At 39.6% G+C, this 18,946-nt stretch overlaps 1 protein-coding gene across 1 annotated transcript in view; it reads left to right on the top strand.

Annotated features, from left to right (window-relative positions):
• The window catches only part of DCT (dopachrome tautomerase), a 41,466-nt gene extending 25,301 nt beyond the window's left edge, over window positions 1–16,165 (top strand). Inside the window, exons 5-8 of the mRNA XM_036757369.1 lie at window positions 262–441; window positions 7,086–7,221; window positions 12,286–12,487; window positions 15,981–16,165. Of these exons, the coding sequence (XP_036613264.1) occupies window positions 262–441; window positions 7,086–7,221; window positions 12,286–12,487; window positions 15,981–16,165 (703 nt within the window). The remainder of the gene's footprint in view (window positions 1–261; window positions 442–7,085; window positions 7,222–12,285; window positions 12,488–15,980) is intronic.
• Window positions 16,166–18,946: the final 2,781 nt, after the last annotated feature.

Raw genomic sequence — 18,946 nt, 5'->3', positions numbered from 1 at the left:
TGTTTTAATAGCAGCAATTATCTAACTCTGCCTCAAAAGGTCATTCCTGAATCCCCAAATGCTTTTTCTGGGGAGAAGGGATTGCTTTTGCCATAGAAGAGGATGTTTCCTCTGTGTAGGCATCAAGATCACGGTAATAAACTTTTATTGTGAGAAGAGCACACAAGTAGTTCCGCCCTGCCACCTGCCCAGCTCTAATTCATGGTCTTTTCCATAACTTAATACTTTTATGACTTTTAACTTATTTTTTTAAAATCATAGCTTGGATGACTACAACCGTCTGGTCACCCTGTGTAATGGGACAAATGAAGGTCTGCTGAGAAGGAGTCAACTCGGAAGAACTAAGGAGCAGTTGCCCACCATAGAAGATGTCCAGGCTTGCCTTTCTCTTGAGAAGTTTGACAATCCTCCTTTCTTCCAGAATTCTAACTTCAGTTTTAGGTTTGCGCTCTGACCTTTGCTGGAATGGTGTTTTATACCATCTGGAGAATTTCATTCCTGTGGTTGTGAGGAATAGCATTTAAGGGATTAAAGTTAAGCAAAGGTTAGAAAGAAATCTAGTGTTTGTGTGCATGAGGGTGTCTAACATGCCGAGTGGCAGGGTTGGGTGAGAAGAGGGAATAACAGAGACCTTTAATCAGTGATATGAAAGCCATCATTTAGAAGCACACTGGTGTTCTCTCCTTGGTATTAGAGTTTTAGCTGCTTTCTGGACAGGCTGTCTGAAATAATTTTATTATGCCCTTTATTCCTCTATTCGTTTAAAGGTAAGTTATTAAGGGTCAGAGTACCCCCATAAAGGACAGGATTTATAAACTTTGGGAATTTGTCCAGAGACCATCTTATTTTATGTGTATATGGCCTAAATGTTTTACCTGTCTTAAGTCCATATTGTTGGAGTTTGATCAATCAAATGATTCTTTTAGAGTAAATTCCATTCAAGCTCCAATATAACAATGTCACTAGTCGTGTAATATTCAGAGATGGATGGAATTTTACCACAATGACAGAAAGCCTGATGAATTACTGGAATGATGGATGCATGTGGCTATTAACAGTAAGACAATTGATAATTGGGAAAATAATTGATTACAACTTGGTTATTGGGAAAATAAGTTTATTGTGAAGGTATGTGTAGAACCTATATCAGATTACATGCCGTCTTGGGAGAGGGGAGGGGGAAGGAAAGAGAGGGGGAGAAAATTTGGAACTCAAAACTTGTGGAACTGAGTGTTGCGAACTAAAAAAAATAATTAATTAACTTAAAAAAACAGTAAGACAAAACAGAAAGGTGGATAGAACTGTGGATTGTGGATGGGGTTTGGGGGCCTCCCTTTTCATCATTCATTCATTCAGCAAACATTTGTCAAACACCACTGATCTAGGTGAGGAGACACAAAGTTTTCTTAAGATAGGGTTCATGACCTCATAAAGCTTACAGTCTAATAGCCCTGAATCCTATTCATAGTCATCTCACTGCTTCCTTGTAAGTAGATACTCTAGTCCAGAGGAGAGTATAAACTAGCATTTTAAGGTTTGAAGTGGAGGTATTTCCTAGGGGGAGATCTGGGGCTAAGAGCCTGGGCTGATGCTGGGGAAAGGCCAAAGAGTAGAACAAGACTAAAGTCGGGAGTGAGACTAAAGAATGGGTTGTCAATGAATTGAGGATACGGAAATAGGTCAGGGTCCAAGTTAGAGCATTTTTTTTATCCAAGCAATCAATACCACATCCCTTTACAAAGTGTTTTCTATGTTCGAGATACTGGGCCAGGTGTTGGTGACATAGAATTTATAATCTAAAGGGGGAATACAGAACATAGTCAGTAAGTCAGTCAAATAACATTTATTACGTGCCTAATTATGTTCCAGGCACTATGCTAAGCATTTAGGATACAAAGAAAAGCAAAAAAAATAACCTCAAAAGAACCCCTTCCCCAATTAGCCCCCTCCCAAAACCCTACCCCTTCTCTCTCTCGAGTTGCTCCCCGTATAATGGAGGAGACGAAAAGCAAATAACTTTGTACAAACAAGATGTATACAGGATGAGTTGAAAGTAGTCTCAGAAGGAAGGGACTAAGATTAAGGAAGTCTGGGAAAGGTGTATTAGGAGGGCAGAGTTTATAATCTCAAAGAGGATCATATACATGTCTGAAAGGTTCGGAACCGCCGGATATAAGAAACTCTCAAAGTAGAAGGCAGAAGAATCAAAACATATATTTAGGCTCCACAGTAACCAACCCATGAACTAACAACCCCATTTTGATATATTGATCAAAAGCTTCCAGGCCTAATAAGTACACCTTGAAAGAGTAACCAGGAGGCTACAGAGAAGCATGATTGCATAAAGCAAAATCATGCTTCCCCCTCTATGGTAAAAAGATTACCCACTGGCCTGAAGTCCTTGTTCAGCTTCCTCCCGTAGGTCAGCTCTGCCACTGGCAGCTCCTGCTTCGGCTGTGGCTGTGGCTGTAGCAGCCTCTGGCTCCAACAGAAGCTGTTGCTTCTGCGGGGGTGTAAGGTACGCGGGGGTGGGGGGGGGGGGGGGGAAAGCACAGGTTCTTTCAATCTGCTTAAGCAAGGTGAAGGGGCTGACCAGGAAAGCACAGGTTCTTTCGATCAGCTTAAGCAAGGGAAGCAAGATGAAGGGGCCGACAAGCTTACTCCAGTCCAACACACAAACAGCATTCAGTTCAGGGGAAAAAGCCAAACTAGTCAAGGCCACTTGTTGACTAAGTGCTAAGGAGCCCATTTTTGGTTGCCAACACAAAAGGCTTCTTGCAGAAGATGGGACATCAGCCAGAAGGTGGATGTGAGGAGCGAGAGAATTCCAGGCATACAGAACAGTCAGTAAAAATGCCTGGAATGAGATGGAATATCTTGTTCTAGGAACACTGAGGAGACTATTGTCACTGAATTTCCAAGTATATGGAGGGGAGTAAGGCATAGGAAGACTGGAAAGGTAGGAAGGAGTCACGATGTGAAGGGCATTAAAAGCCAAACAGAGTATTTGATATTTGATTCTGAAGGTAGATAGGGAGCTATAGGAGTTTATTAATGGACTGACACTATTAGACTTATGCTTGAGGAAGATCATTTTAATAGCTGAGTAGAGGATAGACTGGAGTGGAGAGGATTAAGTCAGAAAGGTCAACTGAAGTAGTCCAGGTATGAGGTAAGGAAGACCTGCATCAGGGTGGTTGAAATGTCAGATGAGAGAAGTGGGTACATATGAAAGATGTTAGTATGGTATAAAGGTGGATTATGATAAAGGCAAGAAAGGTACCACAGTGTGGTAGATAGAGATCTGGTCCTGAGGTCAGTAAGACATGGGGTTGAGTCTTGCCTCTCATACCCATTAGCCTTGTGTGTATCACTTAATCTTGCAGCATCCAAGGAACTCTCAAAGACTAGAAGTTGCAGAAGAGTTGCTGAGGTGCATGGATAGAAGGACTTTTCTTACTTAGACCACAAATGTGGATCACTCTCCCACACTCCTCCCCTAGGTTCCCTACTTTATCAAACCCTTCCAGGGCATTCATGTATAAGACGAACATGAAGGACAATATCCACAGGTTTTTTCAAGCAGAGAATCAGGCCAAGATCTCTAGGTAAATTTGAAAAAAGAGGGGGCAGCTAGGTGGTGCAGGGGTGTATAAAAGTCAGGAGGACCTGAGTTCAAATCCAGGCTCCGACACGTAATAGCTGTGTGATCTTGGGCAAGTCTCTTAGCCCCAATTGTCCTCATTCCCCACAAAAAAAAGAATTAGAGGAAAAAAGAACAATTACTTTCGGTGTGAGAAGGTGTATAAGGTTGATCATGGAAGACTTTATGGATGAGGTGACACCTGAGCTAGAACTTAAAAGAAAAGAAGCATTTTAATAGTCGGAGATGAAAAGGTAGGGAGATACTAGGCAAGGGGATGGACTGTACAAATGCACGGAGGTAGGATACAACATATGAAGTTTGGGGAATAACTCACAATTTAGTCTAACTGGAATAGAGTAATTAAGAGGAGTAGTGTGAAATAACACCACGAAGATAGGTAGTAGCAAGATTGTAGAAGGTATAATGTTACACTGAGGAGTTTGTAGTTTGCCCTGTAGCTAGTGTGGAGGCATGGAAAACTTCTGATCAGGGGGTTGACATAGGCAGACCTGGCATTAAGAGGATTATCTTTGGCAGCTCTGTGAAAGATGGCTTGAAGATGAAAGAAACTGGGCAGAGTAGTTCAGAGGCCATTAAGTCAAAAGATCATGAGGGTGGTAGCCATGTGAATGAGGAAGAAGAAGCATATATGAAAGACATGGTTAAAGTAGAATGTATAGGTCTTGGCAACTGATTGAGTAGGAGGTTGGGAGTGAGGGACAAGGAAGGGTAGAATATGCCTCTGAAATTTCAAGCGTAGGTGACTAGAAGAATGAAGGTTGTAGATGTGAGGAAGAAGGAACAAATTTGGGGAGAAAGGTGATGAGTTTAATTTTGGAGACATTGAGCTGGGTGCCACCGAGGCATCTATGGAGAGCTGTTCAACAGGCAGCTGAAGATGTGGCTTTTCAGCTAAGGGAAGAGATTGGACTAGAGACAAAGATTTTTACAGTCAACTACATAAAGGTGATAATTAAAGCCATGTTTTGTAGCTTCAGACCAGCCATTTGGACATTAGTAAGTTCAAAAGTTCTTGGGAAGGAAATGCACAGATTAATCATGGTTAGCAGCAAGCCAATTTTATTGAAAGGATACACAGAGTAGTCTAGGGGCATTCACCAACTGCCTCATAAGCAGTAGGAGAAGGCCTTTGTTAGTACTCCTTTTATTAGCCCAGTCTCATGGGCCCTGCTTCCTGCCTAGGCTTATTGTAAGCCCTGACACTAGGCTGAAGTGGGGATATCTAGCAGGTCATAGCTCTCTGTCAGTCTCAGCTTTATTTGGAACTAAAGTGTTATTCTTAAAAATCTTTTTATTTAAATTTTTATTTTATTTTATTTTAATAATTTTATTTAAACTTTTATTTCAATCTTTTTAATTTTTTAAAAAAATTTTAATGTGCTCAGAGATTGGAAAAATTCTGAAAAAGTAGCTATGTGCCATGGATTCAGCATGTGGTGATAACCAGGAAAAAAAAGATGTGATTAAGATAAGGAGAGATCAGGGAACCAATATAAGGAAAAGCTGGGGAAGTAAGACTATAGAGAAATCAGAAGACATTACTTTTTAGGAAAATCCTTGGGCTAAGCCCTGAGGAAATGGAACCTACCTATGAAAAGAAACTTAAGGCCACTTGGATGACAAAGTGGTGCTTGATGACAAAATGGGGGTTTGACAGCTGTTGTATTAATACTAACTTTGCCATAGGCTCCCATGCCGTGGGAATGAACGAGGTCCCAAAGGAAAGTGTAGAGAGAAGAAAAGAGGGTTGAAGATGGAGTCTTAGGGGACTCTTACACTTGGGGGGGGGGTAAACTGTCTAAGAAAACTAAGGAGAACTCATACCCCTAGGAGGAAAGCTAAGAGAGTACAGTATCACTGAATTCAAGGTAGGAAAGAGGACAGTTAACAGTATTCAATATTACAGAAAAGTGAAAGAGAATGAGGACCGAGAAAAGGTCATGGATTTGGCGATCAAGAGAACATGGAGATTTTGGAGGGAACAGTTTTGGGAGACGGGCAGGCCCAGAAGCAAGACCTGAAAATTGGGAAATTGTGTCCACTCTGTTACTATCCAATGGAGACGCTTAGTCTTTACTGTAACATATGGACTTTAAATTGTCATTAAATAGGTACATGTTGCTAATAGCAAAATTTCTTGCAATTAAACATATGGAAAATAATGGTAATATTAAAAAGTACCCCTTATTATGACCTGCCAACTTTTCCCCCAGCCTTAGCAGGTAGGTGGTGTAGCACTGTGTTTAGAGACAAGAAGATCTGAATTCAGATCCTATTTCAGCTGTGTGATCCTGGACAAGTCATTTAAACTATCAGCCTTAGTTTCTTAACTTGTAAAATATGTGAGTTGGATTTAGTGGCTTCTAAGATACCTTCTAGCTCTAACTCTCTGGTCCTGTGTTTCTTCCTAGTCAACTGCTTGCCTTGCCTAATCAAACCCTCAGAATAGGGAAGTAGGGTTGTTGTTTTTTTAAATATCAGATTTTGGGTACAGTGCTTCCATACTTAAAGAGATCTGCGATCTCATTCTTGTAACTGTTTTCTCCGGTGGAAGAGATAACAACTCATCCATGCCTTCTTATCCTGTATAATTCTCAACTGTATCTTTCCACAAATTCTCTGTAGCAAATTTGTGCACTAAGAATTCATTGCACTGAAGTCCCTTTTCTGATTTTTAAAAAGAGCATTTTGTGGATATCAGCGCATGACAGCAAATGGGCTGGGTTGGGTTGGTTTTTTCCATGCTGAAAATAGGTCCTCATACTAGGATTTCTGTTCAACTGAGCAGGAGCAGAATTGAGCAATGATCAGGAAGGAGGAGTGAAAGATGACTCTGAAATTTTAGATCTAGGTGACTGGGAGGATAGTGGTTATAGAAGTTGGGAGAAAGAGGACAATTCAGTGAGGTGGGGAAGATATCTTTGAGTTTCACTTTTCTCATCTGTAATCTCCTCACACCAAGGAATTCATTTTTTAAATAAATTTAAAAAATTTTTTTTAAATGGGCTAATGCCAAACCTATTAAATATGCTCATTACATATACATTTATCCCCCAATTTAGTAGAATATCACTATTTGGGGAGTACCAAAATGAGTTTTTGAAAAATTTATGGATATCATAGGGTAGCTAGTGGTGTGGTGGGTAGAATGCTGGGCCTGGACTCAGGCTCAGACTTATCTTCCTGAGTTCAAATCCAGGCCTCAGACATTTACCAGCTATGTGACTCTGGGCAAGTCACTTAACCCTGTTTGCCTCAGTTTCCTCATATGTAAAATGATCTGGAGAAGGTAATGGCAAATGACTCCAGTATCTTTGCCAAGAAAGCCCCTAATAGGGTCATGAAGAGTCAGGCATAACTTAAACAACTGAATAGCAACAACAAAATGGATATCATATTTCATATTTCTCTTCTGCAGGAATGCCCTGGAAGGATTTGATAAAGCAGATGGAACCTTTGACTCAACAACAACGAGCCTTCATAACCTGGTTCATGCTTTCCTGAATGGCACTAGTGCTTTGCCCCACTCTGCTGCAAATGACCCCATTTTTGTGGTATGTCCTTTTTAAAGACTTACAGGAGATAAAGATGCCTCAAAGGCAAGTTTTTCTTTTCCTTGAGAATTAAAAAAATTAAATCAAGATTGGGCAGGTAAGTACCATTTAATCTAAGAGCTACTATTTGGTTCATGTCAACGTGTATAAGTGTTAACATCATTTCAAAGCAGAGGCTGCTCTAAATAAATATCTCAGTGTCCTTGCCTCAGTAGAAAGCATTTTGACCTTATACTATACATTTTAGGTAACAAAATTTCACCCTTATTTGGTTTTGAAAATGTGCTCTGTGGGAAAATGTCCTGAGATAAAGTAGTAAGTTGGCTGAAGGTCTCATAACCATGTTATTCCAATGATCTTCAGTCCAAGAGCTAATCAATACAAAGTACACTGAGAATTTTAGATGACATAAAAATCAGTGTTTCAGCAGTGAACTTTGACTATATTTATGCTTTATAGATAGTTACAACTCAACGTAAATTTTCTTCAGACTCTCTGTGTTCATGGCTGCACATTTTTGGTAGATGGACTCAAAGCAATAACGAAAAGAAATTTCATTCCTGATCTTTTTTTAGGCTACCCCTATTGTAAGACTGTTTTCTTGCACAGATATATCTAGACACATTGTAGCAATAAATGTCCCATTTCCCCCCTTCAGTATTTCACCAGTCATAGTGTTTGTGTTGAAAGACAACATAGTGATGTCATAGAGTCAGACTCCGAGTCAAAAAAGCTCTAGGTTCAAGTCCTTTGACACATATACTCTCTGTGACCCTAGCAAGTCACTTAACTTCTTAGTGTCCCAGGAGATTCTCCATGGCTATAGAGAACTGTTGCCAACCTACATTAGTAAAGAAGGTTTCCTCACTAAGAACCCATGATAAAATTGAAATTAAAGGGAGAGAGAGAGAGAGGGAGAGAGAAAGAGAGAGAGAGAGAGAGAGAGAGAGAGAGAGAGAGAGAGAGTGAGAGAGATGTCCCTCTCAGGGACCTACATGGTCTTCAGAACTTTCAGTGCTACTGTGGGGGTTGGGAGGGCCACCACCACAGTGGTAAAGCATCAGGGGTCACTAAGGAGTGAACACCTTTTCCCCCAGATATGTACAATTCATGTAGCTCACAGTAGCAGTGAAGGGCAAAGTCCAGTTCCCACTTGGTTCACTATTCCTTTCACTTGGTCTAGGTACTTGGGGTAATCTAGGAACTCCTCTCCTTAGTCAAGGAACTCTTGCAGTAGCCCCCTCCCCCACCATAGTCCCTGAGCCATATGGTTCTGTGGAAGAATTGAAACTCAGGGCAGGAAAACTTTGACCTAGGCTTTGACCCAGGTCACTGAAAATAGAGGACATTGGTAGTACAATCCAGTAACTTAGAAACCCCATGCATTTAGCACCTAGTTAATAAGAATAATTAGTTAAAATAAGATGCTACCAGAATACATGATTCCCTATCCCCACCTCAGTAGTCATATCCCAGGTGGGTTCCTTTCTAAACCAGTTCTGGTCGCCCTACCTCCACAGTGACCTCCCCAGTAGTGACCTCATGGTATCTCAGGGTTTCTGGAACTGTTAGTTGTGTAGTGTTGTCCATGGAGGGGCTGTGTGGATCCTCAGGCCAACCTCTAAGTCCAGAATTCTAATGTATCCAAATGGCTTCTTTCTGTCTGACCTTCCAACTCTCGTTCTCTTGTCTGTCTGTACCTGAGGCCTTTAAAAAGCAAAGTCCAAATGTATAGTCAAGGTAAATGAACCGACCATGAAGAATGGCAGAGTGGATAGGGCGTTGGAGTTGAATGAGATAGATCTGGGCTCAAACTCCCCTCATAAACTTACTATTTGGTCCAAGGTCTTTAACATCTGTCAGCCTCATTTTCCTCATTTGTGAAATGAAGGGGTTGGACTCAGTGACTCCTATGGTCCTTTCTAGCTCTAAGTCTATGATTCCATGATTCAATTAACCACAATATCCTATTTAAGGGACAAGGAGGACTCAGGACCAGGCCAGTTTAAACCTTATCAGAGAGCTAAGTTGTGAAGGGGATTTAACAATTGGTTAAGGAGACTTTTCCAAAGTCCCAACAAATACCTTCTCAGTGGAAGCCTTGAGGACTCTGCACGATGCTTGGAAAATCCCACTACACTCAGAAATGCTCCCTTTTTGGAGGGAAGGGATTGAGCTATAGCCATTATGTTTATCTAAACTTTAATATCTAGTGGCTGTGACAATTTAATCTACCTGGTATTTATTTGCTTTGTTAGAGACACAAATTGCTAGTAAACATAAGCCAAACTCTTGCTTTAATTTCTTTCAATTTGCCCACAGCTGTAGCTTTCTCTTCAGCAATCAGTGATCAGCACTCAAGATACTGTGGGATGCTTGTGTAAAGGACTGGAGATTGTGTAGAGGACTGATAGTCTACTCAGATATCACTTACCTCAGTTAACAAATAGTTATTACAATTAACCTCTATGTGCCCACATTCATGTCAACTTGTAATTCTTTGTAAGCTATCCCCCCAATCAAAAAACAATTGGGGCTTGCCATATGTGGAGGTAGAAATGATAATCTCAGAGAAGGCCCTACAGGCTCCCCCAAATTCAAAATTGCTATCTGCTTGGCAACCAAACATTATAATGTGTTGTGGGTGGGGGAAGAACCAACTAGAAAAATTGAGTTGGGCTACACAAACATAGCTTTATTCCAGAGTACTCCTGCCTTATAAGGTGACTTCAGAGGAGGTCACTTTGAGACAGTACTTGGTGATAGGGGAGATATGTGAGAGACATCTGAATGACAGTCAATTGGGCAATCAATGCATGATAGGAATAACTTCATAATGGTTTTTTTTTGCAAAATTCTCCCCCCAGTGCTCTTCCTAGAAGCCAGGTTTATCTAGGCAGAAAATTCAATTCTCTTATTTAAAAACATGGAATGCTCAGAGTTGTATTTGACGTCAGAATTCTTGGGTTCAAATGCCCACTCTAACTCTGGCTAGCAAATAGGAAGGGCATTAAAAAATGTAGCTGTCCACAGTGAGTAGAGTACTGGCCCTGGAGTCAGGAGGACCTGAGTTCAAATCTGGCCTCAGACACTTGACACACTTATGAGCTGTGTGACCTTGGGCAAGTCACTTAACCCCAATTGCCCTGCCTCCCCCCTTCCAAAAAATGTAGCTGTCCTTGATTTTCAAACCCAGAATCATCATTGCTGAGTCTTTGGTATTCTCTGTGCCCAAGACTTCAAGCATTTGGCAGCACAGCTCCACACAAAAGACTTCCTTAGGAATACATGTAATGTAGGAAACATAAATACAAATAGGAAGGGAAAAGTGCCCAGGATACCAGACCACACAGCACCTTATTCAGCTTCTTAATTGATCTTCCTAAAGCACAGGTCTGACCATGCCACCCCCACTTCTATTTAATAAACTCCAGTAGCTCCCTATTACCTCCAGAATCAAATATAAAATCCTGCTTGGCCTTGAAAATGCTTCACACCTTGGCTCCTTCTTGTCTTTCCCATCTTTTTGTACCTTACTCTCTTTTGCATACTCCAGGATCTAGCGACATTAGTCTCCTTGCACAAGATGCTCCAACTCTCAACTGTGGGCAGTTTTGCTGACTGGACGCCATGCCTGGAACTATCTCCCTCCTTAGCTCCACCTTCTAGCTTCCCTGGTTTCCTTTAGGTCTCAAGTAAAGTCCCATCTTCTTCAAGAAGATCCCGATCCTCCTTAATCTCTGTGCCTTCCTTCCGAGATGATCTTCAGTTTATCTTGTATGCACCTTGTTTGTATGTAGCTTTTTGCATATTGTCTCTCCTATTAGACTACGAACTCCCTGAGAGCAGGGACTGATTTTTGCCTTTCTTTGTATCTCTAGTGCTTATCACAGTGCCTAAAACATAGTAGTGACCTAATAAATGCTTATTTCCTAAGAAGTCTCTCACTTAGGTCACTTACTCTGCCTCCTTCCACCAATAATAATGCCTGGCATTTCTGTTGCACTTTAAAATTTGAACAGTTATTTACAAATATTATCTCATTTTATTCTTGGAGGTAGGTGCTATATTATCCCCATTTCACATATGAAGAAACTGAGGTACTCAGTAGTTAATTAACTTGCCTAGGGTCACACAGCTATTAAGTGTCTGGGGCAGGATTTGCATTCAGGCTTTCCAGATTTTAAGTCTTGTATTCTACCCGTTGTGCCACCCAACTGCCTGAAATTAAAAAACGGATCATTCCACAAAATGGACCAGCCAGGAGCAGACCCAATACCATAGGTCTACTAGCTTTGTTATGCTGCCAGCAGATGGCCTCAGAATGGGAGAAAAACGGGGGCCTTCATTAGAGTCATTGGCCATAGTTGCTGCTTTCCTGCTATCACAGATTGCAAGGTCATGTGAGAAGATCATAGGACATGAAGTCAGAAGACCTGGATTTGAACCCTGATTCTGCTACTTACCCTTTGGGTGACATTGGGAAGCTCATTTAACCTTTCTTCTCTTCACCTGCAAACTGAGGGGTTAGATTAGCTCTGACTCTAAATCTATCATTCTATGATCAAGAGTTCTGCCTACCTGGTTGTGACACCCAGGGATGAATTATAAACTTTTTGGTCTTTCCTTGGCCAAAGGATTACAAGAGAATTTGAATTTATGTCATAAAAATGAACTGTTTCAGCAAGTTTCAGGTAAGAAAAGGTGGAAAAGTCATGGTAAAGAATGTTTTGCATATTCTTCAATATTAGCACTATCGGTGTGATAATTTTAAATGGTTTATGAGAATTTTTTAAAAGAAGAATCCCACTCCAACTTTCTATTACTCTGTATTTACCCTGTGTATATTTATTTATGTATATATTTTCATGCGTATGAGAAGGCAAACACTTTGAGGATAGTGACTGGTTTTGCTTTTTCTTTGCATCCTCAACACTTAGCACAGTGCCTGAACTGTAGTAAGCCCCTAATAAATGCTTATTTATTGCTTGATTTCATGTAACAAAGCTTGGTGATCGGTTTGGGAAAGGCTAGCACTGACTGTTGTGTTCAATTTCATGGCAGGTCCTTCATTCCTTTACCGATGCCATTTTTGATGAGTGGATGAAACGCTTCAATCCAACTATCAATGCCTGGCCTTCAGAGCTGGCACCGATTGGTCACAACAGGATGTATAATATGGTCCCCTTCTTCCCTCCTGTCACAAATGAGGAGCTATTCTTAACTGCAGACCAACTTGGCTATGATTATGCTATTAACTTGCCAGGTAACCATTATAACTGGTTCATTGTCTGAAGCAACTTGCTTCCTTCCTTGTTTCACAATCTCACTCTCAAATGAACAGAGGACTTCAAATAAGGCATTCAGCCTTGATTTAGATTATTGGCTATTCTATTGATTATATTTGCAAGTATTCTGAAACAAAGCTGTAAGATCCTGAATGAGGTAGGCGAATGACTGGTGTTACCATACATTGTAACTACGCTTAACTAAAGCTAAGTCTGTCCACACAACTGATTTCACTATTGTGACTAAATTAACTGTAGAGCTCTTCACTTTCAAAGGGGAAAAATAGTCAAGCTAGTTGCTTCTATTGACCAATCAATTAAATGAAAATGGTTAATGGGCTGGCACAATGTAGACATGGCCCTAGAGTGTCTTAGAGATAAAATTCATGGAGCTTCTAACCAATCTACCACTTACTGAAGGAAAGGGAAAGTAAAACAGTATAAATAGTGAAGAATAATAGAGTAGATCTTTAAAGACAATATATTTATTTGCAGGTTGCTTTTCCCTAATCTAACCCACTTACTTTTTCCTTATTCTTGACCTAATAGAAAGTCAGAGAGTCAATTTATATCCTCACTTCTGCTACTCTGGTTCAGTGTCAATAGGAGCCATCAGCTATAGCTTACTACAGCTTATGAATTCCACATTAAACCCTCACCACTTTCTCATGGTATATGTCTACTAAAACAGCAAAGGAACTCTATTTTATATTTTATTTTGTCTATCTTCTCTTCTGTGTTAAAACTAAGAGGAGCTGTGGAGGGCACGTAGGTGGAGCAGTAGAAAGAGCACAAGGCCTGGAGTCAGGAAAACTTGAGTTCAAATGCAGTCTCAGGCACTTACTAGCTGCATGACCCTGGGAAAATCACTTAACCCTATTTTCCCCAGTTTCCTCATCTGCAAAATGAGTTGAAAATGGCAAACCATTCTAGCATATTTTCCAAGAAAACCCCAAATGGGATCATAAAGATTTGGACATGACTGAAATGACTGAACAACAAGAACGTGATAGGGGAGATATATTCAGCTCGTGTTAGTCTTCATTCTAATATAAGATAATCTGTAGATTATCTAAAGTGAGGCACATACTTGAGCTTTGGAGGATCCAATATGCCATTAAGGAATTTATAGTTTGAGCTGAGGAGATAAAACATAAATGCATAAAATGTGAAATAACACCATTAAGTAATATGTGATCATGTACCACATAATATAATGCTACATGAATTCAAAGAAGGGAGTCATTAAGTAATTCAGGAAGATTTCACAGAGGAAGTGGACCTTGGGGGCTAGGTAGAATTTGGAAAAGTTTAAAAGAGAAGAAAGAGAACATTTGAACTTGGAGAAACAGTGTAAGTAAAAGTACAAGTGGAAGAGAAGTTAACTTTAAAGATTCATCATGAAGATTAATGGCACTTAACACTGGATAATCAAGAAGGATCCAATTATTGAAGGCTTAGAGAACTAGGGAGAAGAGTTTGAGGTTTATGTGGTAGACAGTGGAGGGCCACAGTAAGTTCTTGAGGAGAATAATGAGATTACACTAGTATTTTAGGAAGATTAATTTATCGGCAGGGTGTAGAATCAAGTCCTCTAGCAAGCACTGGTTTTGGAGTCAGGGGACCTGGGCTTAAGTTTCAGCTTTGACATTAAATTTGCCATTCTGGACAAACCACTGATCTGCTATGAGTCTCAGTTTTCTCATTTGTAAAATGGGTACTATCTATCTCATAGGCTTGTTGTGAAGATACTATAATCATCAAATGAGATGACGACGACGATGATGATGATGATGTGTGTGTGTGTGTGTGTGTGTGTGTGTGTGTAATCTATGAAAGCGCTTCGTAAATCTTAAAATACTATATGTATGTATGGAAACACGAACACATATGTCAGTATTTATAGAAATAATTATATTGGTATTATAGTAGGGAGAGACCAAAACAGGGACACTAATTCAGAGTTAAAGAGCCACTATGGTGTAGCCAAAAGAAAACTAAATCTGGAGTTAGAACAACCAGGTTCAAACCCCAGCTCAACCTCTTATTACCCGTGTGATTTTGGGCAAGGATCTTAACTTTTCTGGGCATCAGTTTCTTTAACCATAAAGAGAAAGTTGAATTATATAGCCTCAAAGATCCTTTCCAGTTCTAAATCTAGGTTATTATGCAGTAGTCCCATTCAAGAAGGTCCTGAATTATGTTACTGTTGTTGGGTATGGAAAGGAAAGGCACCACATGACCTGGAGCTGGAAGAGACCTTGGAGGTCATCTAGCTCAATACTCTTATTTGAGGAAATTAAGGCCCGGAGAGTTTTTGTGACATTAGAGGAATGAATGACAATGAGTTCTGTTTTGGAATTCAAGCTGAAATGTCCAAATGTCGCTTGATGATAGAGTACTGGGACTCAGGAGAGAGATAAATGTTTGATTTTGTAAAAATGTTTTCAGTTAACATAATAAACATTATGTGAAAGAATAGAATATTGCTATCTACCTTCTTCTAGAAAAGTAAGTAGATTTTGACCAATAGTTGTGCTGGAATAAGTGTGGCGTAATGGCTAGAGCGTTGGACTTGGAATCCATGAAGCTCTGGGTTCTAATTCTTCCTCAGACACTTACCAGCTGTGTGATAACCTGGGCAATTCATTTTGCCTCTCTATTAGTCACTTACCAGTTAATGAGAACCTCCATTTTCTTCAAATGAAATAAGTTGTATACTTTGTAACCCTCTATAAATATGAGCTATCATCATCATTTGTTGTGTTACCTTGGGCAAATCATTTAATCTCTGAACCTCAATTTCTTCATCTGTAAAATGAAGGAGTTGGACTTGACCTCTAAAGTCTGACGCTAGATCTGTAGATTCTGTAGGCTAGTCAATTTTATTCAAGCAAGTTGTACGTAAATGATTTGCAGTTTCATGTGTGATCATCTTTTTTATTACACAGGGTGTTCCTAAAGTCTGGATACAGGCAAAAATGCATATTTTCAAGAAATGAAATGAATGAAATTTTTGTTTAATTGGAATATTAACAAATAACATCTTCAGTATGATTTCCATCATTTGTGATGCAAAGGTTGATGCACTTTGCAAGATTCACATGAACTCAATGCAGTAACTCCACATTGCCATCAATTGCCTATGTGTCCAGCCTTTAGGAACACCCTGTACTATGTTATAGAAATGCTTGTTTTATTTCAGAAATTAAAAAAAAAGCAAAAATTAAATGCAGAACCCCCTCCCCAACCCCATTCAATCTTTTTGGTCTTCTGATCTATGTAATATATTAAATAAATTAAAGGTAACTTTTTGCTTTCCAAAAAATAGAAAAGGAAAAAGAGAAATATAATACTTTGGTACTACTGTATCACAGAGCTACCAAAGATGCATGTCAAAAGTGGTTTGTTTCTTTTCTTTCTTGGGGTGTTTAACTGCTAAAAGACTCAGACCTTGACTCTCTGTTTCAGCTTCACCTTCAGCGAAAGCAACCTCCAGCCAGACTATAATCCTGTCAGTTATTGGGGCAGGCCTAGTGGCTTTAGTAGCCTTTTCAGTGCTACTAGCGCTCCTTCAGTATAGAAGACGGTGGAAAGGATTTGAGCCCCTGATGGAGACGAGATTCAGCAACAGGAAATACACAGAAGAAGCCTAGCACTAAAGAAGCCTTGCTTTTCAACCAAGTCTCAGAAGAAAGAGCCTGGTCAAATTGGAAGGAATTAGCTTGGTTACTGGTTCTGTTCTGACTTGGATATTGAAAAGATTATTTCCCAGGGAGCTAATTGAATTGTTCTTTCTTTCACTGAGCATGTTGTTGGCATAGGTCTTCTTGGTGTGGCAGTGTTCCAGAACATAGGCAACACTTAGCTTTTCTTTGAATAAACTCACAGCTAGAATGCTTGAGAAGTTTCTGTTGCTAAATAAAGGTAGAGCTCATGATTTTTATCTCAAGACGATCACTCCTCACACATCTCAATCTTCGCTATCATCTGAGAGCACCAAGACACGAAGACAAGAAATTAAATTAGGATTTGAAGACCATAGAATTTTATAGATAGAAGTTATATTAGCGATTGTATCCACTTATAAATGGGCTTTTGTTCAGCGTAATGACTTCAAGTTGATTCTTCTCCTCCAGAGGATTTGCATTTAATTTTATGTGAAAATTAAAATAAAATTTCAACTCAGATATTCAAATGGCTACAACTCATTTTGTTTTCTTACTGTGGGGACAAAGAAGGAAAGAGAAGTTAAAACCTCAAATATACAAAGTTACACATATACATATATAGTATTTAAGCTGGCAGTGAGGTTTTCCCCAGTTAATTACTTTTATCTTTGACTTATTTACATCAGAATAATTTTCTGATATACTCCCTACAATCTTGAATCCTCCAAGGTAACAAAGACAAATTTGATCTAATTGACAAAACAATCACATACAACAGTATTTGCAATATAATTTCATACCCAAGAATCCCCCGCCTTTCTAGCTCCATTAAAAAACTCGGACTGAGATTGGTCATTGAAATTAAGCTGAATACAACAGAATTTTCATATTGTTTTTGTTTACATTAATGTAGCTGTTGTATTTTTGTTTTCCTAATTCATCTGTCTTTGCTCTGTGTTATTTCATATGTTTTCTAAGGTTTCTCTGAATTCTTCACATTTGTTGTTTCTTATTGCAAAATAATTTTCTACTACATTCTTGTATCATAGGTTTGTGTTGTTTTGATGGGTATCTATTTTGTTTGGGAAAGGAAATATTCAAAATGGGCTCCATTTCTTCTGTTGTGCTTCCTCTGTCCCCCTTCCCCTTCACTCCTTTCCTGACTCTCCTAAATGACTTTCACTCAAAGGGTATATAGATTGAATGGCTGACAAATCCAGTGCTCCATGGTAAATAACACTTTACATCACTCATATGAGTAGGATACATATATGTAACATTACATATGTAGTTTCTATAAGAATTGATTATATGTTCATTATGACTCAGCTCCAATAGGCTAGTCATGGCTAAAAAAAATTTGGCCCTGTGATACCTGAGCAGCTAGTGTTAGATATAGGGTAAAGGAAAAAAATGCCTTAAAGCAAGTGTCCTTAACTTTTATTGTATTGTGGACCCCTTTGGCAGACTGTTGAGAGACTATGGACTCCTCCTCACAGTAATTTTTAAAAATAATTGAAGGAAATACTAAATTTCAGAAGTTAGTGACATAAGTACGTTCATGATGCTTTTCATCCCATCCAAGTTCACAAATGCTTTAAACTCTGTCCAAACCCCAAATTATGAACCCTGGTTGAGAGTTCACTGATACCTCACCTCATTTAGTAGGATCATATCCTTTTGGGTGAATTGATCCTAGAGAGATGGGCTGAATAATTCCAAAGTGTTCTCAACAGATCATCATCAATAAATGCTGAGGCCATTGGCCATTTACTTCAGGTTGAAGTCAATCTCTCCCTAGCTGAAGTTCCAACTGAAGAAGAGGTTTTGAATGCTATTAGGCTCCTTTCATGTGGCAAAGCACCTGGTGCTGATTCTATTCCAACTGAGATTTACAAGATAGGGGGTCCATTGCTCATACAAAAGCTGCCTGAAATTTTCCAGGTTATATGGCAAGAGGAGGTTATACCCCAGGAGTTCAGGGATGCCTCCATTGTCCATCACTATAAAGGTAAAGGAAATAGATTGTCCTGTGACAATGACAAGGGGGTCTCTCTGTTAGTCATTGCTGGCAAGATTCGTGTCAGGGTCCTCCTTAATAGGATGATCCTTTACCTGGAAGATGGTTATCTATCTGAGAGCCAATGTGGCTTCAGAAAGGGCCAAGGAACAGCAGATATGGTGTTTGCTGCCTGATAACTCCAAGAGAAATTCCAGAAGCAGAATAGAGGTCTGTACACAACATTTGTAGATCTAATCAAGGCCTCTGATACTGTTAGTCATGAGGGCTTTTGAAAATTATGGAATAGATATGGCTATGACTTTTTAGGAAGCCCCAGAAATTGGCAGGCCCACCTAGTATACAGGTCTAAAGAACGTATTTTTTTTTGAACAAAGAATTTGAACCCTGGGTTAAGAGGCAAAGTATCATAAAAAAGGAACAGCTCTTTCAGATATTAATCAAAGGGCAGTGTCAAGGGTAGGTTTAGTGGGAAGGTCCTGAATTGGCCCTTTCAGTTCTGCTGGGACACACACACACAACACACTTCATAACCTCAGTGGCAGAATCTTTGGTGCAGGCCAGCATTGCACACTGGACATAAGAGATGTTCTTTGGTTATGAGGTGGTTCAGGCACATAACTTTCTAATATTATTAAATGAAAGAAATACATTAAACTAAGTGTTTATAATAGATGTTTCCTAAAGGAACTGGTGTGTAAACCAAGTCATATTTGAAATCTATCAGAGGAGTTCGCTTTTAAAAA

This window comes from Trichosurus vulpecula, chromosome 4 (genome assembly GCF_011100635.1).
Source record: "Trichosurus vulpecula isolate mTriVul1 chromosome 4, mTriVul1.pri, whole genome shotgun sequence".
Classification (NCBI taxonomy): domain Eukaryota; kingdom Metazoa; phylum Chordata; class Mammalia; order Diprotodontia; family Phalangeridae; genus Trichosurus; species Trichosurus vulpecula.
Note: the sequence above shows the minus strand (reverse complement) of the source record. Positions and strands in the feature narration are given on the sequence as shown.